A 24838-nucleotide genomic window follows, 5' to 3' on the forward strand; every position below is an offset into this window, starting at 1 on the left:
GGTAAATTTTGGAAATCCCAAGTTTTAACTTTCCTAAGTGCTCTAAGTTCATTATCCATTGCATCCCTCCATTCTAGCATTTTATTGGCTTCTTCAAAATTCTTGGGTTCTATATATGAATAAATAGCACTAAGATATAATTAGGTGAGAAGGATTCATAGGATATAAATCTAGAAAGATTTCTCCTAGTTCTCTCAGTTCTACGAGGATTGTTTATTGAGGAAGGCTCACTATATTCACTATATTTTTCAATTGCACTTTTAAAAGTATTTTTATCTCTATGTGTATATGTAATTGGTTCACTAGATATTCCTTCTTCAATAGTTTGATCAAGAAGTGGAGAATACTCACTCTCTTCTGTATCATTATTAGAAACATCAAATATCATTTCATCATCACTAGAAATATCCTCATTTCTAGACAATAATTCAAATAATTTGGAGCCTTTTTGTAAAAGTTTGAAATAAGGTCTTATGAATTTTGAAATTGTGTCCCCCTCTTTTCAACTGGCAAAATTTTGAAATATTAAAACCATCCAGATTATTTTCTTGAGAAACTTTTCGTAATTCGGGGTCCTGGGGGTAAAATGGAAAGAATTGATAATTTAAAACCCAGGGTTTTAAAATCAAATTTGAAAAGTTTAGAAATCAAATCTGGATTGATAATTTTGAAAATCAGGAGTTTTGAATCTCAAATCCTCATGGGGTTTATATTCTTCAAAACCACTTAAATTTTTTTAAAATGTTACATTTTTAGAAACATATAGTTTATCATTTTTGACATCATAACACCTAAATCCCTTTTGTGTTTACGAATATCCAAGAAAAGCAAGGAATGGCTTTGGGTGAAAGTTTATCATTTTTATCAGTAAAAACAAAACATTTGCATCCAAAAATTCTTAGTCTATTATAATCGGGCTTGTTTTTATACATGATTTCAAAAGGTGATATTTTATTCAAGTTCTTTGAAGGAAGGCGATTTATAAGATATACGGATGCAAGAGTCATCTCGGCCCAAAATCTTTTAGGGATTTTTTGAGAGATAAGCAAAGTCTTAGTGGTTTCAACTATATGTCTATGTTTTCTTTCGACTAGGCCATTTTGTTGGGGTGTTTTGAGACATGATTTTTGATGAATAATTTCATTAGTTTCAAGATAATCTTTAAAATCATTTGAGAGATATTCTCCTCCGGAATCAGTCTTAAGAATTTTTAATTTATCATTGAATTGATTTTTTATCATCATGTGATATGTCTTAAAAGTAAAAAAAAAATGCATGTTTATGCTTGAGAAAGTATATCCAACAAAATCTAGAATAATCATCAACAAAAATGACATACTAAGAAAATCCTCCTTTAGATATAACGAGTGTCGGTCCCCATACATCCAAATGCACAATTTCAAAAGGTTTGGTTGTAAACATAGTTCTTTTACCAAAAGGTAAGCTTCTCATTTTTTCAAGAATACAATCATTACAAGTGAAGTTGTCTTTACATAGATCTTTAACAAAATGCAAATAAGAAAGCTTGACAGTATTAAGATGCCCAAGACGTTTATGCCAAACATTTATAGCTTTATTTTGGGCAATGTTACAAAAATAGTGTTTTGAAATTTGAAGAAATTTCATGTAATATAGATCTCCTTTACTAGAACCTTCATCAATCAACTTCTCAGACCGGCGATCATGTATCCAACATTTATTTGATGAGAATTTGATATTACACCCATGGTCCGATAGAGAGACCAAAAGCAAATTTAAGTTTAACTTAGGAATAAATCTAATTTTAGGAATAAAAAATCCATGATCTTCAAAATTTTCAATTCCTTTAATTTCAAGAGAAGCATCATCCGCGGTTGAGACAAAAGAAGGATATATTTTTGTGTATTTAGAAAGAGCAAAAATATTTGGAGTCATATGAAAGGAGGCACCCGAATCTAAAAGCCAAGAAGTCTTACCGGAATGAGAGAAGGTTGACATGGTGGCCCCGAAAATGGATCCCTTGAGAAGAAGTTAAAGAGCTTACATGATTTGACTTAGAGACAATGCTCCATTGTTGAAAGTAGATGAACCCTCCTCCTTATGTGATTGAAATGTTGTAGACATGGCCACCATCTTCTTCCATTTTAGACACACCGGTTTAATATGTTCCGGTTCTTTGCAAAAATGACATAATTTTACTATAATCTCTTCCTTGGTACCTTCCATTTTGGCCACCATTTTCTCTTGCTCCTTGATTTTGATTTTGGAATTTATTAAAATGAGGGAGTTTGTATGTTTTTACATTATTCTCCGATCTAGAGACGGCATAGGCTCCTTCATTTTCATCTTTAGAAGGAACGACCAACACACTTTGATTGGTTTTGTTCATTCTCAATCTAGTTTCTTTTTCACTTAATTAGTAAGAACCTATGTCATATGGGTGCGGGTGCGGCAAAAAAAAATTATATATATATATGGGGGTCCGGGGGTTCCCCCGGCACGGGTGCAAGCACAACTACGGAACCCAACACCAAATGGGGGTAGGAGCACTTCTCCCTATGGTGGGACGTTGCATGTTCAAAACCTCATTTGTACGTTGAATAATAGCTGGTGGTTCTGCCCAGCTGGACTTAAAAAAAAAAAACCCACGAAACTGTCTGACCCAATTGTATTGTTAGGATCTATACACAAGGCAGGCGTTAGGGTGGGCCGTTCAAGAAATCCCATCTATGAGACTCTTAACTTGGCCATCTTTTCCATCCAAGTTCATCCAGCGCATAGAGTCATCCGACCCAATATCACAATGACAGTTGTGAGTCTTGTGACTGAACCGTGAATGGAAAGTGTAAAGAAAAATGTCCATAAAACCCCTTCTCGCATAAAACTGCAGTACCATCCGTAATGGCTTGTGGTGGGGACCAAACCAATCACATTGCTTCGTTCTACGTGGGTCCCACATAAAAAAACACGAGGCCATGTGGTTGGTCCACCGGCAGAAGCATCCAGACACGATTGTCTTCACAGCGATAAGCATTTTGGGATACGATGGTCATTTTGGAAAAAGAAACAACAGAGAACAGGTACCCCAGTTGCCAACTATTTTCCCAATAAAATGAGGAACCATTTATATATATATATATATAGAGAGAGAGAGAGAGGTCATGGCGCTGGCTCAACAGGATGGGAAGCTGGAGGAGAGGCTTCTGCTACTGCCCAAGTCGAGGGGAAACGGAGCCACGACGTCCGCGGTGCAGGTGGACCATGGTGGTGGTGGGGCATCGTTCCCCAAGGCAGTGCTCAACCTGACGACGACCATCATCGACGCAGGGATCATATCCATCTCGACGACCGTCAAGGCGCTGGGGGCCATCCCCTCCCTTCTCCTCGTCTTCTTCCTCGCCCTCCTCTCCAACGTCTTCATCGAATTCCTGTTGCGCTTCACCGACTCTGGCTCGTCCACATCCTACTCCGGCGTCATGATCGAGTCCTTCGGCCGCCTCAGCTCCCTCACTCTGCAGATTGGACACAAATTTTTTTTTAATAAAAAAGTTGGACACAAATGACCTTGGGTGCGGTCAACGCACCCAGGGTCAGGTTGACCGCACCCGGTGCCGCACCCGCGTCGAGTCGCGTTGATGCGGGTGCGGCACCCTGCTAGCCGAATCCCTGTGACATAGGTAAGAACATCTTCTGGAGGTGGAGATGTAAAAGAAGATATAAGTGAGGATCTAGTTTGCTCAAATTCGGGTCTAAGCCTATTCAAAAAATTGAAAAGTGATCATCTTCCAATTGTTTATGCCTTAGTTCAATAGCTTCTCCACTCCATTTGGGTTCAAGGAGTGCAAGTTCATCCCAAATGGATGATAATTCGGCAAAGTACTCTCTAATGGACATTTCTCCTTGTTGAAGGGTCAATGCCTTTTTTGAAGATAGAATTTGTGGGATAAATCTCTTGAGGTATACATCCTCTGAAGATAATCCCAAACTTGAAATGCCTTTTTAAATTTCAAAATACTGGCATTTATCCTTGTTTCCACCGTGGAAAAATCCATGAAAGGATTTTGCAATTCTTCATTTCCCACACTTCATGCTTCTTATTATATTCTTCAAATGCCTTCTCTCTTTCTTCCCCGTCAAGAACCTTAATTTCACCTTTTTCATTACTAATGATTTTTTGTTTGAGTTCCAGAATAGTGCCTTTGGCATAGCCCCAAAGGTCTTTTCCCTTAATATGGGCTTCCATATTGCAGGCTCAAACATGATAGTTGGACCCATTGAGTTTAAATCCGAGGGAAAAATGAGAATCATTTTTCCCTATGGAAATGCCTTTATGAGAAAGAAAGTCTTCAAAATTTGAAATCTTACCACAACGAATCTTGTTTGAGCTTACTTGATGCATTTTGCTTCACTTGAAATGATTTGCAAGACCTTGTTATGCCAAAAGAATGAGAATGAGGAAAGGGTATGTTCTTTGAGGTGACCATCGTGATGACGCAATACCCAAGCTCTTCTTCTAGAGACCAAGCTATGATACCATGTGAAAATGTCTTCAAAAAGACTGTGCACAAAAGCACTAAGTTCTCAACGTGTGATGTGTGCACAAAGGCACAAGAAGAATACTTTGAACAAATGTACACAAAAGCACAACACATACAAGAGATTACAAGTGCACAAAGGCAAAAATAATATAGAATCTTTATTGTAATGGAGAGAGCTTTTGCCAAAAATCTCAAGAAATACAAAAGGGATGAACCCCTATTTATACAAGTAGGAGGTCTTGGAGGGGTTCCACTCATAGACGCCCCCCAAAGGCTGGAATAAATAAAAAATGAAAAAAATAAAAGGCAAAAAAGAATTACAATCATATTCAAAAAGTGAATATGTGCAAAAAGTGAAATGACAGTTTTACCCTTATCGGGTATTACAATATATATATATATATATATATATATATATATATATATATATATATATTTATATGCAGTCAAAACAAAGGTTAAATTTGCAGATGAGTGGACAACATAACAGCGAGAATGATGGGCAGATTCATATTCATGAGGATTCAAGTTCAGCCTTACCATAGCCTAGAAGGTCAACTAGAGTTAGACATCCTCTACAACGATGGGTCACTTATGAATCGTTTACCGTTGATTTTCAAGCTTTTGCTGCAGCGTTGGATAATGAAAAGGAACACAGATTCTGTGCAAAAACCAGTAATGACCTTAAATGGATTAATGCCATGAATGAAAAAATGTATGCAGTGCATGAATGTGACATGGGAGGTTCAAGGTTGTCCCTCGCCCTTCTGGTAAAAATGTTATAGGTTGTCGATGGGTGTATAGAATGAAGTATAAAGCGGACAGTAGCATTGAAAGATATAAAATACATCTAGTGGTGAAAGTGTAACGCCCCAAATAATTAACTTGAACATTGTGGAATAAAAAAAAAATTTAAACATCAATGGAAAAGCTTTAATAAATCCTTAGTGAATTTATTTGGGTGGGTTACAAGTAATAGCACAGGAGTAATAGCCGTAGGCGAATTAAACTCTTTCATTGAAACATTACAAGTCATAAATTACATCTTAATGAATTGTTACAAGTGATAGTTCCTCAAGACATGCGCAGAAGATATGGTCACATGGCACTGTCCGCAGCGACGACCGCAATTGCTCACCTTTACCTTTTTCCTAAAAATATTAATTCAGAAGGGGTCAGACTACCACGTCTGAGTAAGAAGCATAATATCCATATGAATATGCTAAGTGTCATGTGTACAAGTATATGTGATACACATTTATATCAGCAGTAACAAACCTTTAAACAAGTGTTGGATGTACACTTCACTCACTTAAAGCATTTTATGATCTATTGCATAAAATAAAGACATTCATGAACCATGGCTCACATTAGGTTATCGCATTTTGCATGTAAAGGAAAACAAATCTGAGCTAAGCATCACATGAGTGAATCACCATCATATTGTAACATTTTCAACATCAAGCATTATACGACTACTTGAAGCCTTTTCAGAAATGCATTAACTTTATGTTTTCTCTTGTTAATTACCCTGTGGGTACAAACAGGCATTCGACATCATAGCGGACCGAGACCATACGGGGGTCTATTATGCTTTTCAAATTAATACCTCGTATGACTAATCGTACGAATATCCAAAGGGGACAGTTCACGACCGAGAGAGTACTCCCCAATGGCTAGAACTACAATTAGGATGCACCATGTAACTTCTGCAGAAGACTTGGATCTACCACCTAGGACGCATTGGTAGTCCTGACCCCCTAACTCTGAGGACTAGGGATCAGGTGAGACGCCTCGCTCTCACAAAACATAATTGTCCCACGGAGCTTGTATCATCTACCCTCTCCAAGGTAGACCATGGGTCTGGTAACATACACCGTCTTTCAGGTGTACCCAGAGCCCTGAGAACCAGTAACATATACCGTTTTCAGGTATACCCAGTATCCCGAGAAACCAGTAACATATACCATCTTTCAGGTATACCCAGAATCCCACATTTATATTATATGTGCATAACTTTCATTCTTGTTTGTTTTTGTGTGTGAGTCAGTGCACCACCAATGATTTCCAAAATCCCAACCCACACTCGGGGTGATCTCAGTGTATGCACATTACCCATCGAATGCCCAATAGGCACCAACCATAATTCCTCAGAATTTTGGCTCAACTCTGAGCCGAGTACTTATACTTTCAGCATTTTAAAGTTTTATTTATGAGCTCGGGTGTACGTTTTGTACCCCACTGACCAAATACTCATAAGGCAAGTCTCAAGTACAACTATTCATAAGTGCTCATATGGCACTACAATGGTCCCACAAGACCGCAAGCTCGGTTTTGAGCTTTCACATGATCATGACTTGACAAATGCCCTGTATTAGGCAAATTTTTGCAAAACAAGTATATATATCAACTAGCACAGAAACATATCATAACATTTGTATGCAATCACAATCCAATTTATATGCGAATCAATTTGCATCATAAGTGCCCCTATGGCACTACAAGGGTTCTACATGTGATTCATGCATTGAACATTGGTCGCAACATATATACGTCAACCACACACAAAACCATGTGCAACATGATTGCGTTAGTGACATCTCATTCATTTACCCTAATCACATACATTCTTTTCAAAAGAAGATAATCGAAATTTCATGATGGCAGTGACTATGTGCATTGCAGTGTTTTATTCTATAACCAATATATATCCATATTGGTGAGTTTTCGACCGATTCGAGATATGTGTACTATAGTTCATTGACGATGCTATACATATGTATTCACAAATTGAATTTTTCAGACATAACTACCATGGAAGAGGTGCATATACTGGTGTAGAACAATCACAAGTGCAATGACAGGTTTACCATCGTATCAGGTTTGCATTTGCACTGTAAGACACTTATTGATACAATGACCGATATATAATCCCCATAAGTTGGTACATGTTTGGGGTATGCCATTTATGAATGAAATTTATGAAATTTCAAATGTAAGTGGGCGGTACATGGGTAGAATGACATGCCAAAATTTTGGCCTATTGCTAGAGTTGGTAGACCCAGCTTATAACACCTCCATGGTTATGCTAACTGCTGCCACCGTTAACTACCAGAGTTTGACACTATGGTGTTCAACGGGGCAGCAGAACCATGTTGTACCTTAGGTGACGATAGACAACAGTAGCCTCCGTGTCACCTATAGTACCTGTAGCGCCCGTAGCACCTGCAGTGCCAGCGGCACCAGTAGTGCCAACAATACCTGCAATGCCAGCGGTGCCAGCAGCTCCATTAGCACCTATCGTGCCAGTAGCAGAATGTAAAATATTCAGTTGTACACATTTGTTGTCAGCCACAATATTACGAGTCATTAGAATTTTTGCATCTAGTAGAAATGAGGCATAATTTACTTATAAACAAAGTAATAATTACCATTGTTAATCTATTTTACAAAACTTGGGATAGTTATAAGCATTGATTTTGGGAACGGAGGATAAAATACGCAATATTTGCAAAAGTGTGTCTACGTGCATTATTTTCATAAAATGATGATCAAGCCATCAAATTTCTCTCTTTCTTAGGACTATTGAATGGAACAAGAGTAGGTATATAATTGGGCCTTTGCAATTTCAAGTATCCACCGTGCAACCGACCAATTTTTTTTCCAAAAATGTTTTATCACATAAAACATTTATATATATATACCGATTGGTGTTAGGCAGACTCCTTGAGTTCGATGTGCAGCATCCCCACTCACAATGATGCTTACACGCTGCCCCAATGGTAAGGCATGTCACTACTGGTTTAGTTAGCCCCAGCAAGGCGCAGGGCCGTCAGTGAAAATAAAGGTAACAGGCAATGGTGAAGCGCACCTAGCCACACAAACTGAACTCGGGTTGTATAGCTACCCAGAACCAGCCGAACCAAACCGACCTACAAGGATGGTCCATAAATATATAAATAAATAAATATATATATATATATATATATATATTTGTATGTACTTCCCACATACATATCTATAATGATTAGGTTGTAGCGGACCTCCTTTGGTCCTATCGCGCACTAAACATGGATATGCGCATTACGTCAACAACCAGAAATGAATGTAAACAGTTTATTACAGTGTTTTAAAACTCGCCGAGTCAACTCGTTGACTCGGCTGACTCGGGTCGGCTCGGCCTCGGCTCGGCCCTCCAGCGAGTCAACCCGGCAAGGCAAACTCGGTTTGCCAAAACTCGGGCTTGACTCGGGCGAGTTTTGGGATGTTTGAAATTTGATTTTTGAGTTTCAAATTACAGTTTCGAAATATATAAGTCCATATATTTTAACAAGGGTTACCCCCAGATTTTGTATAAAAATGAAAATAAAAATCATTTAAAGATAAAAAATCATTTAAATCCATAGAATAAAATCGCCATGCATCAACTTATTCTAGCAAAATATTTTACAAATGTGCCTATAGGAAGTCACATTTAGGTTTCATCATCCATTTGTTATGTGAACAAGCATTGTACAGATTCAAATATTAGTAGTCTTTTTATAGTTGTGCCATTAATATATTTCCTGCATAGTTTTCATACATGAGAAAATTGCTTATTTATGTTGATATTGGGCATTCTGTAAACTTTCAATATGCATATATATATCCCTATTTTACATTTATAGATTTGTTAGAGAGGGAATTGAAACTTTTAAAACAAGCTAGCATATATGATTGGCCATTTTAGGAACCGTAGGTAGTAGCAGACTGAACTCATGGTGACCACATCCTCTAATTCAAGTCATGAATTAGTCAAAGTGCTTGTATAGATATCAAATTCAAGCAAACCTTTATAGCTCTTTGCAGTTTTTATATTCTTACAGACATTTGGAGACTATATGTTTACTCAAAAACATGGTTTGAGACAAATTATATATTGTTTTTCTTTTAAAATCAAAAGTTAACAAAACCCGGTCCGAGTGACCGAGTTGACCCGCCGAGTCACGAGTCAATAAAGAACGAGTCGAGTTCCGAGTCACGGGTTTTAAAACCTTGGTTTATTACGTCTATGTATGTATACATATATTCTTGCAATACAAACTCAATAGCATGCTGAAAAAAATTTCTGTGCAGATGATACACGTCGTGTATGCAGGTGTGATGATCCAAACCATACCCCTTTTTTTCTAAGGGGATACCAACTGGATAGCATGCTGAAAATTTTTCTGCGTAGGAGATATACATCCCGCATACAATATACCATGGTCAGGGTCAAAGTGCCCCTAGCCAACTATGTTCAGCAAGGCGCAAAGGACCTTGTTGCGCACTGTCACCATTGGAAATCCTCACTTGCAACAGCAGGCTGGAGTCGGACAGACTCCAGTCTACTGCACTACCATGCTGACCCTAACCCCAACATCAGCAGGGTGCAGCGTCCCCTGTCATACCCACTGCCGCTGGTTCAGGCCAACCTACGTCACACTGGGTCAGACCACTTACCACGGTCAGATCTGATCATCCATTTTGCAGAAAAGGAGAAATACAAACCGAGGTCGAGCAGATCCCGATCCATTCCTCATTTCAACTAAATGTATTTAAACTGAACCTATGCATTCACATGCAAGAATGATAATGTACCAATAGCATACACAATTATAAATATGTGATGCAAAAACAAGAGGTATACGATTTGGAAATAAATGTTGCATTTGTCACGTAATTTAGCCCATACCTATCAAATCTTAATGCAGAATTAAGTAATGATTTCCAGATGTTGAATCGATCTAGTGGTTAACACCGACTCTCATATGTATCTAAACTATGATGAAACATGTATCTACCTATAACCGGTCATAAGCATAAACAAAGAAAATAAATCAGCACATGAGAACATGGCACTCATATATGTATATTATTATTCCTTTGCATTCATATTTTCAAGCAATAGGCTGGATACGTGTACTCCATGCCCCCTAAGTACATGCATAAAGATAAAATGCTCTTACCTTTTTGACAATTTGAATCACCGAGTATTCTTGCACGACGTGACCGGGTTCTAAGCTTGAAATCCTTCCTCCGGTGGCTGTCTCATCCAGCACTCCATTCGGTTTTAATGGCTTGGCAGGGCTGAGGTAGTAGGGACGAAAGGGAAGGGAGGAAAATCATGGGGAATAAGAGGAAAGAGAGAAATGGCTGGGATAGAGAAAACGTGAAAGAGGGAGGAAGATGGTCACACGACTGAGAGGAGCAGACGTGAGAGAGAGAGGGAAAGAGTCAAAAAGTTGATTTTTTTGTAACCCCCCCCCCCCTTAGTCTTTCGTTTTTTTCTTTCTTGAAAACCACCCTCCTCATTCAAGTTTCTTGTAACTCCCTCCATCATTTTCGAAATTCAAGAGGCCCTTCCCATTTATTGTATTGTAACCCCCCCCCCCTTCCCAATTTTGAAATTCGTGGGAAAGAGGATCTTTCCAATTTGGATGGTTGGGTTTCCAACCAAGACCCATCCGTTCCACCTTCTTTCTAGAAAAAACGAGTTTTCCTTTTTTAATGACCTCTTCAATGAGGAGTTATGATCCCTTTCAAATTTCAAAAATTGTCATAAAAGGCATCTTAGTAAAAATATCTCGGCGCACAGGGGGATTTGAACCGGGGTTCTCTTCTCTAAGGGGTAACGAGCCCCACCAGTGTGCCATTTCTTATTTCGTTGCAAATTCTTGCAACATAAATTCATTTAACCTCTTGTAGCCGTTTGGCGGATTTTCCAAAAATAACATCTATTTTTTTTTTCTTTCCTTGGAACCGTCATTCTCATTTAAGACTCCTCCCAATTCTAAAATCGTGGGCACGGTGGTCTTCCCAAAACGTTTTTCTCACCCTCTTCAATTATTGTGTTTCCAACTTGGGAAGTCGGTCAGCCACCTCCCTCTTGAAAAACGTCTTTCCTCATTTAAGCCCTCTTAAATGAGAAGTTCTAAGGTCTTTTCGAATTCCAACAAAAGTAATAAAAATATTTTTGTCAAAATGGCCCTGCACACGGGGGAATTTGAACAAGGGTTCTCTTCCCTAAGGGGTAACGAGCCCCACCAGTGCGCTATTGCTTATTTCGTTGCAAACTCTTCCAACATTATTTTATTTATCCTCTTTTAACATTTTGATTAGTTTTACAAAATGATATTTTTGACAAAAACAAACACGTCCTCTTTCAAAAAAAAATCTGTGTATATGGCTAATGAGATTTGAACTTGGGTTGCCTCCTAACTAGGCAAGACCTCTTGCCATAACACCACTTCACCTCTTGTTGTAATATTGGTCTTGTTTAATGTCTTTATATACGAATTTGGTTCTTGACGAATCTCAAATACGAGTTAGATCGAAAATTATATTTAGATCTTTTGAACTTTCTAACTACGATTCGGATCTTGATTGAAGTTCGACCATATTTGGATCCAATTGTATTCTAATTGGGTTTTGGATCCATCTAGGATCCGAGTTCATACATCGTATCCGAATTCAAACACTGGATCCATTTTATCTTGTTTGGATTTAAGATCCATTTGGATCGACCCTATATCACATTATCGTATTTATTCCAAAGAATTTTACCATTTATTTATTTTAATAATTGTCAAAATTTTGCGTGTTTTACAGAAAGGGTATACTCACGAGTATGGATTAGACCTTGATGGAATGTTTAGTCATGTTGATAGAATGGAAACCATCAAAATTGTTCTCTCATTAGTAGTTGCTTATGATTGGTAATTGAGTCAGATGGATGTGAAGAATGTCTTCTTACATGGGAACTTACATGAAGAGGTTTGTATGGAGCATCCCCCAAGATATCCAGAAGGAGACATTCATTCTACAATCCTATGTTTAAAGAAAGTGATTTATGGCCTTAAACAGGTCTTTTACACGTGGTTTGAGACTTTCAGTGCAGTTAGATCTTTGGTTTTATTTGCAGCCAATGTGACTATTTGTTGTTTATCCACTACGACGGGCTGCAGATCACTATTATCCTTGTTTATGTTGATCATATAGTGATCACAAGGAGCAATTGTGGAAGAATACAAAGATCAAATGATATGCTAGGTAGCAAGTTTCACATGAAAGATTTAGGTACGTTAAAGTATTTCCTTGATGTAGAGGAGGATGACCCAGCATAAATATGCTACTGATTTGCTTACCCGATTTGGTATGATTGATTGCAAACCTACCCAATCTTCTATAGCTATGAATGTTAAGTTGACAAATGGCAAACAAGGACATGAATTATTTGAGCATCTCGAAAAATTCAGAAGCTTGGTTGGGGTGCTGTAGTACTTGACTTTCACTCAGCCAGATTTGGTTTATGCAGTAAACCAAGTCTCTCAGTTTATGAAATCTCCGTGGAGAAGCCATATGGAAGCTGCAAAACATATTCTAAGATACATCAAGGGCTCTATTTCATATGGGTTGATCCATAAGAAGTTTAGAGACAAGCCCCCTAATCTACTTTTAGTTGTAGTTGCACATTCGAATGTCATCTGTAACAGGATATGCAATTTTTCTAGGAAGTCATCTTGTTTTCTGGTCCAGCAAAAAAATAAAAAATGGTTGCTCGGTCCAATACAAAGGCAGAGTATAGAGAAATGGCGACGGTGACAGCTGAGGTTTTATGGATTCGACATTTACTTGTTTTTTGCATCAGAGAGTTGTTCGATCATTATTGTTTTGTGATAATAGAAGCTTTGTTGCAATAGCTACTAATCCCATTCAACATAGAAGAATGAAACATGTTGAGTTGGATAAGTAATTTGTTCAAGAGAAAGTGGAGAGCAAAGAAATTCAACCTTTATTTGTCAAAGGGGAAGACCAAGTGGTTGATTTATTCACAAAGTCTATAACATCTATGAGACATTGGTTTCTGAAAGGCAAATTGTCCATGGTCATTCAAAACCCATGTCCAGTTTGAAGGAGCATGTTAAAGGATGTGCTTGTATATAGGGGTATATTAGTCATTTGAGTTAGAAGAAATACCATGTTGCCTTATGTAATTGTGCCTAGGGGTATTTTTGTAAAACAGCATGTAATCTTAATATATTTTGAGGGATGACCCAAGAGAAAGGGTTTTGCCTTATTCTTTCTCACTTCCTCCTTTCTCTTTCCTCTATTCTTTCTTGTCTTACAGGGCACGGAATCCAAGGAGATGCCTTCGCAAGCCCCTGGTTGAGATAGTGTGGTTTTTACATCTTATTAATACAACTCTCACGTTCAACCTCTCTTCAAATACATATTAAAGAAAAAAAAAGTTCCTATCACAACATGAAGCTTTTGCATGTAAAAAATGGAACATCAAGGTGGCAGAAAAAATGCTACACAAGTAATTAAGAGGAAAGTAGAAGTCCTTACCAACCTTGGACCAGTCGAATTGCAATCCCAAAGTACACCAGCGCAACTTTCTCAATAGAATAGATGTTGGGATCATTTTATGTGAACACCCTGAGCTCGTGCCACAACTTTCCTCCGTAAATACCCACCCAGAACCATTTGATCCCATTGGATCCAAGCACAACCCAGACTCAGACTCACCGACATTTGGATTACATAATTCAACCAGCACCTTCCCCTTCCTGTATGCGTCTAACAAATCATAAATTGGACCATAGATTGCATTATGATTGGTCCTGTTAGGTGGTTGAGGAAAGCTTGCTAAGCTCTCTTTGACCAAGTGGCATTGTTCTTCTGTACTCAACGCATCCAGAATAAAATAAAAACCTAGTTCGGATAAAAAATCTCGAGTCATAAACATGATCAAAGTTTGAGTGAATTTGTTAGGAAAATAACAGGAATGGTGGAGTGATCCATAATAAAACACAAATCCATATTTTCTGAGTGAATTAATAATATCAAATAAACAACAGTTTAAACATCAGCTGATCACAAATATTAAAGAGAAAAAACTAACTTGATGGGCATCAATAGTTGCTTACAAAGAAAAAAAAAGTTACCAGTTAGGGAAAAATGAAAAGAGCCCTAATCTCCAAAAAATGTCGCTGAGTTTAGTTATTTATTTTCATAATATCACACCATTATAAATAGCCATCACCAATGCCATTAGTACCAGGCTACCAGCAACCACTCTCACCAACATGTGAAGCTTCCTTTTTTTTAAACATACCTCACTAATAAGAACACATTAAAATTCTGGTATTTCGTTTTTTATTAGCAAATGTTGCATTCTTTTCTCAAGAATATATACATGCATACGTGTTTGCTACTTTTGCTTGTGCCACATATCTCTAATAGAAACCATCCATTGTCAACATTTTGTTGATATTTTTGTGGATCAAGCACTATGTATCTGATCTACATACTTTATTTAGTCAAAGAAACATGCTTTGAGTGTGCTTCAAAAATGGTGGTCCATAATGCACCCAAATTTCACGATTGAGAAAAACATATTATTGTGTACAAGCACTTGGTCCAACATGTGATTCCTAATAAATGAACCATGTCGAACACATCTCTGGGGTCAGATTGATTGGATAAAGCTCACAACCATACCTTTCAAATAGACAGCACAGTACAGTGGAGTGCACCAAATATGATCCAAACACACACAAAAATGCATACATATCCACACAAACTGGCATTTTTGGCACATATCGTGATTTTTTTGGAATTTTGACTGTGGATGTGTTCTACATGCTTGATTTTGTAGGGACATATGAGCAGATGCTTTTAGGCCTTGAAAATCAACAATCCAAAATTATTTTAAATATTTAAGCCTCAAAATATTATATTTATCCATTGAAAAAACACAATCCAAGTGTCCATTCCTAACAAACATACCATGTTGAACACATCTGTGGGGTCAAATTTGCAAAAAAAAGTGCCAGGAATGCCCAATAAATATATATATATATATATATATATATTTATTTATTTATTTATTTATTTATTATTATTATTATTATTTATATATTTATATTTATATTTATATATTTATATTTATATTTATATATTTATATATTTATATATTTATATTTATATATTTATATATATAGGTCATTGGGTGTGCAACGGATAATGTGTGCACTCATTGTGCATTAGGGCCAAGGAATCTCTCGCTCAATCCAACTCTATGGATGTGATCAAAATGGTTTGTTTAATAAAAAACAGGTTTCGGATCATATTAATGCAATGTGTAAGGAAGATTTTCAAAGGTGCCATTTTTTTCAAAAATTCACAACTTAAAGAGACCATGATTTTATTTCGAAGAAACATGATCCAAAGTTTGATTCCTACCAAACAAACTATCTTTAACACATCCATAGGATTGGATTGGGAGAGAGCAATGATTCTTGTGCATGCGGGACACATTCTTCATTATAAACGCAAACGACAAGAAATTAAGAACACCAATCCATCATTCACAAGACCCACACCTACTAAAATTCAATTTCTGCATATTGAGTTAGAAGCTAAGAAATTCCGCATCAGAACCACGGCTAAGCACACTAAAACACAACACTCAAGGCACAATTCTGCACAAAATCCCTTATAATTTATGCCACGACCAAGAACTACAAATAAAAATGCACAACCCCTAAAATCCAATCATACAAGAAAAATGCAAGAAGAAAGAAACTCTCACTACCGACACTGAATCGAAGAAAAACGAAACAGAAGCCAAAACGCAGTTACGGTAAGAGGAACGAAAAAAACTAATAATCCATTTCATCACATTTAACGACTGATTAACAGATTAAAAGCCATATCAAACACTAAGAGAACGACGAAAAAAAGTTCGAAACCAGGAACCCTAATTTTTAAACGAAAAAGCAGGATTAGGGAAACGGAATCGTTTAGGCAATTGGGTACCGGGGCGATCATCGAAAGCGAAGACAGAGAGGCCGGAATCGTCCGGGAGCTTGCGAATGCCGGGCGGGAGGGTTCCGTCGAGGGCGAATGAGTGGAGGATGGACTTGAAGTCTACGACTTGGGAGAGATCGACGGGCGGGTGGTGCGCACGCGAGTGCTTCTTCCTAGGCGCTCATTCCAAATCAAAACAATTAGAAGAATAAGAGAGAGAGAGAGAGAGAGAGAGAGAGAGAGAGAGAGACCTGGGCTTGGGTTGAGGGTGCTTGTAGAGCTTGTACTTCTTCTCTGCGTTTCTGAACGCCGTTCTCTCCGTGTTCGTCCCTCCGGCTTCCTCGCCGTAACCCATTCGGCCTCTCACTCGATCGATCGGTCGATTGATCGAAATGACGGGCTCAGAGATTTTGAGCGGGCGAGTAAAACGGCAATCAAGCGGAAGTTAATTTCCCGTGAGGTTTGGTAAAAGCGTTTTATGGGAAAAATAAGTATATCCGAAAATAACGGTCCTTTATCACGGAATAAAGACGTTACAAATAGTACCTATAACGATAATTCAAGAAATTTATAAAGCAAAAATATCAGGATATTTTGAAAACCCAATGGTATAGTTGTATAACTGGTGGGGATCTGCCAAACCCAGCTTGCCTTTTAGAAAAACAAAAAACAATTTGGGCTTAGCTACGGATCGGGCAGCCTAAGCCCGTCCAGCAAACTCTTTGGGCTTGGGTGCACGAGTTTGGTTCTTCTGATATAGATTGCAATCTGGTGCGCATGATCCTCAACCAACTTCCATTTCTAAGTTCTAAACTTATAATTAGTCCAGTCCATGTCGAAGCCGTTTCTTTAACACCCTCACAATTATCTGATCCATATGATGAAAATGGATCTGGACCAGCCAATCGAATCCATGCTGTGCCCGATAGATAGGTTAAGTTTGCCAAGAAAAGATGGCAACAGGGGCCCACTTTGTTTGGTAGGAGCAGTTAGTGCACGTCACCTTGTGTTGGGATGTTGCAAGTTCAAATCCCAATGGCATAGTTGTACAGCAGGTGGTGTCTGCCTAACCCCAGTTTGCCTGTAAAAATAAAAAATGACAAATTACCAAAGCAAGACACAGATTTTCAGGTAATGTTGAATTCCTGTCGGAAATATAATATTTGAAGGCTAGCAATATGCTTCCAACCTGAGGAACCTAATTTTTTTCCTTTTCTTTTTTGTTAAAAAGCATCAACAGTGATTCCCCTTTTATCTTGAAATGTTATTTTTCACGTAGAATTTTCGGGATAATTCAATATTTTTTCTTTTCTGGAAATTAGTGAAAGTGGGTAGTTTTTGTAGCTTTGTCTTGGGAAGCATCTTTGGTGACTTGATTGCTTCTACCACATGAATTGAGGATTTGCTGGAACGATGCAAATGATGAGTTTAAAGGAAATCAATAAAACTTTGTTTAACTACAGTTTCAGCTAATCTTAATCTTGACAATAGTGAGGAAACATTTTTTTTTGGGTAAATATGGCAGCCAAAAACCATAAAGGGTTTGGCCTGATGGGATGGGGGCCTAAGCTGCTAGATTCAAATCCCATGAGCTTATGCCCTTGTGCAAGCTAAAAAGTGATGACTCTCCGGGGGCAAAGGGTAAGCCTATGAAGCTTTATGCTGCTAGAACAGCGACCGTAAGTACCTCCGATCATTACAAGAAATTTGTGGATTAGCGACGGTCGTAATCCATCGCTAATTTGTTGCTAAACAGTTTAGCGATGAACTAGCGATGGATAACTTTCATTGTAATATTCTAGTCGTTAATTAACGACAAAACATATTTGTCGCTACTTTTGTCGCTAATTTACGATGGATTAGAGAATATCATAATCCGTCGTGAGGCCATCGTTAATCCACAAATATTTGGTTTTGAGACAGTTATACATCTGTCGTTAATTCCGTCACTATTATAGCGATAGATTATAATTTGTCGCAAAGCCGGTTCAGTTTTGCGATAGATAAATATATGTCCCTAATTCATCGCTAAATTAGAGGCCGATACTAATTAGCGACGGATATTATCTGTCGCTAATCCATCACAAAAAATAAAAAAAATTGTTTGAAATATAAATATCGAGAATTTTTTTTCATTATACAATTTATATATCCTGTGTATAAAAAACAAAGTACACATACAAAATACAAATACAAAGCAGCTGAAACAAATTTAACACAAGATACAAGGTGAAAAAATTTATCGATCCACTATAATCTTCGTCAAGTTCTAATTATTTACAAATGAGTATATACAATGAGTTTCTTTTGAAACAACAAGAAGATGCAATAAATGCAACACATAAATCTAATCATCGCCAAGATTCTGAGCATCATCATCTTCATTGTCTCGATCTGACCCTTCATCCATGCCTCCATCAGCTCCTCTATGTTGATTATCTCCAGCATCTCCTAAGAGAACCGAAAGGTTAGTATTGATAAACAAAATATAATGAAATAAATTATATGCAATGCACCTAATCTAAGGCAATTAAAGTAACATGAATGAATTACACATAGACTAGCTAGCAATAAAGTAAAGGACATTAACTGAAATTAGATATGTTTTCTAAGGCTGACAAAAAAAAATCATAGTAATTCAATCATGCAGATATGTGTTCTAAGGTTGTCAAAAAAATATCATAGTGATTCAAGCATGCATATATATGTTATAAGATTGTCAAATAAATGTATTTTGTATCACAATCATGTATATATGTGTTATAAGGCAGTAAAAAAAAATTATAGTGATTCAATCATGCAGATATGTGTTCTAAGGTTGTCAAAAAACTTTCATAGTGATTCAATAATGCATATATGTGTTATAAGGCAGTCAAACAATTTCATAATGAGCCAATCATGCTTATATATGTATTATAAGGTTGTCAAAAAACTTTCATAGTGAATCAATCATGCTTATATATGTGTTCTAAGGTTGTCAAAAAACTTTCATAGTAATTCAATTATGCATATATGTGTTATAAGGCAGTCAAAAACTTTTATAGTGATGGAATCATGATTATATGTGTTCTAATGTTGTAAAAAAACTTTCATAGTGATTCAATCATGCATATATGTGTTATAAGGTAGTCAAAAACTTTCATAGTGATGAAATCATGCTTATATGTGTTCTAATGTTGTGAAAAAACTCTCATAGTGCTTCAATCAAGCATATATGTGTTCTAAGGTTGTCAAAAAACTTTCATAGTGATTTAAGCATGCATATATGTGTTCTAAGGTTGTCAAAAAACTTTCATAGTGATGGAATCACGCGTATATGTGTTCTAATATTGTAAAAAAACTTTCATAGTGATTCAATCATGCATATATGTGTTATAAGGTAGTCAAAAAACTTTCATAGTGATGAAATCATACTTATATGTGTTTCAATATTGTTAAAAGACTCTTATAGTGATTCAATCATGCATATATGTGTTCTAAGGTTGTCAAAAAACTTTCATAATGATTCAAGCATACATATATGTGTTCTAAGGCAGTCAAAAAACTTTCATAATAATGAAATCATGCTAATATGTGTTCTAAGGTTGTCAAAAAACTTTCATAGTGATTCAATTATGCATATATGTGTTCTAAGGTTGTCAAAAAACTTTCATAATGATTCAAGCATGCATATATGTGTTATAAGGCAGTAAAAAAACTTTCATAATGATGAAATCATGCTAATATGTGTTCTAAGGTTGCCAAAAAAATTTGTAGTGATTCAATCATGCACATATGTGTTATAAAGCAGTCAAAAAAACTTTTATAGTGATGAAATCATGCTTATATGTGTTCTAATGTTGTCAAAAAACTCTTGTAGTGATTCATTCATGCATATATGTGTTCTAAGGTTGTCAAAAAACTTTCATAGTGATTCAAGCATGCATATATATGTTTTAAGGTAGTAAAAAAACTTTCATAATGATGAAATCATGCTAATATGTGTTCTAAGGTTGTCAAAAAAATTCCATAGTGATTCAATCATGCATATATGTGTTATAAGGTAGTCAAAAAACTTTCATAGTGATGAAATCATGCTTATATGTATTCTAATGTTGTCAAAAACTCTCATAGTGATTTAATAATGCATATATGTGTTTTAAGGTTTCAAAAAACTTTCATGATGATTCAAGCATGCATATATGTGTTCTAAGACAGTAAAAAAACCTTCATAATGATGAAATCATGCTAATATGTGTTCTAAGGTTGTCAAAAAACTTTCATAGTGATTCAATCATGCATATATGTATTATAAGGCAGTCAGAAAACTTTTATAATGATGAAAGCATGCTCATATATGGTGAAATCATGAATATACTAGCTTGAAATCTAACGACATGAAACTTTCATACCTGACAGGCACCTGCAGACGAAGTTTTCCTGTCCCAAAAAAAGTTGCACAACTCATTACAGATAACATCGGAAATTGCTTCATGTAAATAGTCACACACTGTGTCCTTAACAAGTTGGCCGATACCATTCCAAGAATTAGCAGGGTCAATCAGACGTTGGGAGCTGATGCTGGCGGGAGAACTCTGAGAGCCCTGGCTGGAGGTGGCAACGACTAGTGTGATGTTCATATTACTCCCAAACCCGAACACACAACCCATTTTTGGTTCACCGATTGTAGTCACCCATGCTGTAGGATTGAAAGGCAGATGTTGAGTGGAGTCATCACCATATCGCTCTATCATTTATCGCTCGTATGACTCGTACAAAGTAATGATTACAGTATAGATTAATAATTAAGAATTACAATGTTCATGGTAACTTGTCTATTATAATGTGTATTAATACAATAAATACATACCATTGTCACTCTCGCCTTCTCTGATACGAACTCACTCGTGCTCTTACGTTTATGTGTTTCAACAAACACATCCTTGTAAGGCACAATGCATCCTTTTTTTGCTTCTTGCGAGGTTAAATGATAAAAAAAATAATTAAAAAGTATGCAACAATACTTATAAATTTGACAATATATATATATATATATATATATATATATATATATATATATATATATATATATATTGATGAGTTACCATTTTCTTTTGGTGGCTCCCAAAAGTCCTAGATCCACCTATGTGTAGATGGGCATCAGGCATCTTCGCTCAATTTTGTGCAGCCTTTGCTGAGCGATTTCAAAATTCATGGCATGCCCACTTATTGCACATTGCATCCCAATGATCTGACCTGATAGTTGGAGGGTCATGGCCCTTCCACTGCAGTGGAACATCTATCCCACCAGATGCTTTTATTGTTCCAGTCTTCATATTGTACAACATGTCTACAAATCGACTAGCAGCCACCTTCTGTCATACCTGCCTCGTGTCCTGCTCCTCCTTTGCAGTCACGAAGTGATTCAAACCCTACAGATAATTTTAGAAAGTTATTACACATGACTATAATAAAAAATTAAATATGAAACACATTAACTATGATAAATCATTATATACCATGAATGAAAACTACAATCTTTCCAACACTTCCTTCAAGTACACTTTTCACTGAGCGACCAGTCCTAGAAGATGCTGAACTAGTGACTGCCTAATTTCTCGTATTACTTCTTGTGGCTCGAACCTCGTGATGAATATGAATTGATAGACACTAACTATCGATATACATTATATATAAGATAAGTATTAGATAAGTGAAAATGAAATACTTATAGTCGATTATCGATATACACTATTTGAATGAGTCATCATATGTCAGACTGAGAAGACCCTGCATCCAACATTGTCTTGTGACATGTATGAATAACTGGTGTGGGTGGGTCATATGCAGACGAAACATCATCTATAGAAGAATGAGTTAGAAATTCACACAATGCACATTTAAACTAATCAAGTATATAATTAGTTAAATGATATACCTATCGAAGTAGCCCGTGAAGATGAAGGCTGAGACTGGCTACCACTGGGTGCTCGACCACTGTGACCTCCACGAATCAAATTCTAACAAATAAAAATTTTATTTGGATCAGTTATACATTCAAATCATTCACATCAAACATTGCAATACATTCAAACATAAGAGCATATGAGAATGTGATGTGGTATGTATTACAAGATGTATTTTACTAGCTCGAGTATGCTTCCTCATCACTTGTTTGTTTTTCATATTCTTTTTCTTCTTCATCGTCCTCTTCGTCTTCTTTTTCATTGGGCGTCAATCCGCTTGGTATATTATTTGAATCACATTCTTTCATACGTGTACCATCGAACAATGGAGATATGACAAGCATATAATGTGTGACATTGTGACCATAAGAGAAGTCATACATATCATCTGATTGATAGTAATCATCTTCTTCAGCAATCTTGTCTTCCTGTAATTGATCATACTCGGGGTATAGTTTAGATTTCACCTTGCAAACTGCCCACCATTCATTTATATCTGACTTCTTTGTATTCAGATATGAAGTATAGTAAACTTGTTGAGCTTGTGAGGCTAATATAAATGGTTCATATGTTCTAAACCTTGCTTTATGATTTACCTCCACAATGCCTGAGACTTTGTCGACTCTTGTTGTTGTGGGATCAAACCAATGACACTTGAATAAAGTTACTCTATTATTTATGCCTAAGTAAGTCAACTCCATTATTTCTTTTATAACATCGTAATAGTCATGTCACTATGTTGCATGCATTAATAACTTAATATTTTCATGTGCAAAATCATTCATTTGAAGCATGTTTGAAGCATTGATAACTTATCATTCATTTTCATATGCAAACTCATTCATAACACGATACATTCATTTGAAGCATATTTTCATGATACAATTTCACATGAAAGACATAATCAAATTGAAAATAACTTCATAAAAGCATGAATACAGTCACATCAAACATTGCAATACATTAAAATCATTCATATCAAAACAATGTCAAACATGTATCTGCAACAAACACATTTCAATATCCCGCTAATTACTACCATGACTAGCATGGAATCTGAACTCCAAAAATAAGAGCACTTCTATTTTCATACATTAAAATCATGCTCAGCATGATTTATGAACTCCATCAAAGCAGTCCTAGATATCCACAATTAAGTGAGTGTATGAACAAAAAAGTGTTGCATCCAAGAAATTAAATAACATGTGATGCGTTTGCATCACTTACTACGGGTATTTACCCGATTTACATGTTATTGCCTTTATATTTTTTTCTTATTTCTTTTTTCATTGTATTTTTAGCCACATGTGATGCTTACCACTAAGCATCGCGCAATTAGCTCAGCTACACACCTGCAAAGCACATTTATATATGACAGGGATAGCAACCCATCAAGAGGCGACAGAGGCTCTGCCATCGCTTGGTAGAGAGAGAGAGAGAGAGAGAGAGTTGTGAGAGGCGTACGCCTCAGTACCTGAAGCGTACGCCTCAGAGGCGAGGCGCACGCTCAAGGTACTGAGGCATTGTTGTGATGCACTTAAAGTAAATATAAAAAGTTTCTAACCCAAATCTGGAATTTCTGGGTTAGAAGCAGTCATGTTCACCATAATAATGATGAAATGTTTCACTAGTGCGAGGCGTTGAGTGTGATGCCACAAATTTTTACGATATTTTAGATAATACCACAGATACTTGAGAATCTCATGTTGTGAGAGGCGTACGCCTCAGAGGTGAAGCGCAGGCTCAACGCCTCGCTTCGCCTCATCGCATTTAACAACCTTGGGCGGTATACCTGCAGACTCACTAGCAAAGGGGATCCGTTCGCGAGTCAGCTGCAGAGCTAGGCTACCAGAACAGGAGGACGACAAGGTCACCGACGTGGGTCAGGGGAGACTTTCAAAAAATAACTGATATTTGCAAAATCGTCTCCTCCCCTCCCTGCCCCCAACAACCTGACAGAAAAGGAAAACAGGGGCGCAACCCCTGCCTTCCTGTCAAAAGAAAAGGAAGAGAGGAAGGGGCAGGAGTGTGTCGCCTCCCTCCCCCGTCTTCTTGTCTGCCTGAAAAGGGAGCAAGCCCCTCCCTTGCTATCAGAGGAAACAAGGAGGGGCTTGGCCACTCCACTGCAAAAAGAGGAAGCAGGGAGAGGGGTGGGCTTAGTTGCCAGGCCGAGCCCGACCCCAACCTCGACCGAGAGGGAGGTGGGCTCAGCTACCTGTTTGAGTCTGACCCCATCGATATATATATATATATATATATATATATATATATATATAGAGAGAGAGAGAGAGAGAGAGAGAGAGAGGGCCTCCCCCTCCCCTGTCGAAAAGAGAGTGAGCGAGCAGGGAGGGGCGACACCCCTCCCGTTGAAATCAGGAGGCAGAGGTTGGGGTTACATCGAGCGAGCAAGGTGAGAAAGGGAGAGAGAAAGGGCGGGGGCGAGAGAGGGGTAGAGGCATCGACCCCTGCTGAAAATAAAAAGAGAGGCAGGGGCATCGACCCCTGCCAAAAATAAAAGAGGGGCAGGGGCATCTACTCGTG

At 37.2% G+C, this 24838-nt stretch overlaps 1 protein-coding gene across 1 annotated transcript in view; it reads right to left on the reverse strand.

Annotated features, from left to right (window-relative positions):
• LOC149851404 (DNA N(6)-methyladenine demethylase ALKBH1A-like) overlaps nt 1–16707 on the reverse strand; it is a 37557-nt gene extending 20850 nt beyond the window's left edge. Inside the window, exons 1-3 of the mRNA XM_090014936.1 lie at nt 16604–16707; nt 16362–16525; nt 13891–14252 (exon numbers count right to left, since the gene is read on the reverse strand). Coding sequence (XP_089871062.1) covers nt 13891–14252; nt 16362–16525; nt 16604–16707 — 630 coding nt within the window. The remainder of the gene's footprint in view (nt 1–13890; nt 14253–16361; nt 16526–16603) is intronic.
• Between the last annotated feature and the right edge of the window lie 8131 nt (nt 16708–24838).

This window comes from Nuphar pumila, chromosome 1 (genome assembly GCF_984573655.1).
Source record: "Nuphar pumila chromosome 1, dmNupPumi1.hap1.1, whole genome shotgun sequence".
Lineage (NCBI taxonomy): Eukaryota > Viridiplantae > Streptophyta > Magnoliopsida > Nymphaeales > Nymphaeaceae > Nuphar > Nuphar pumila.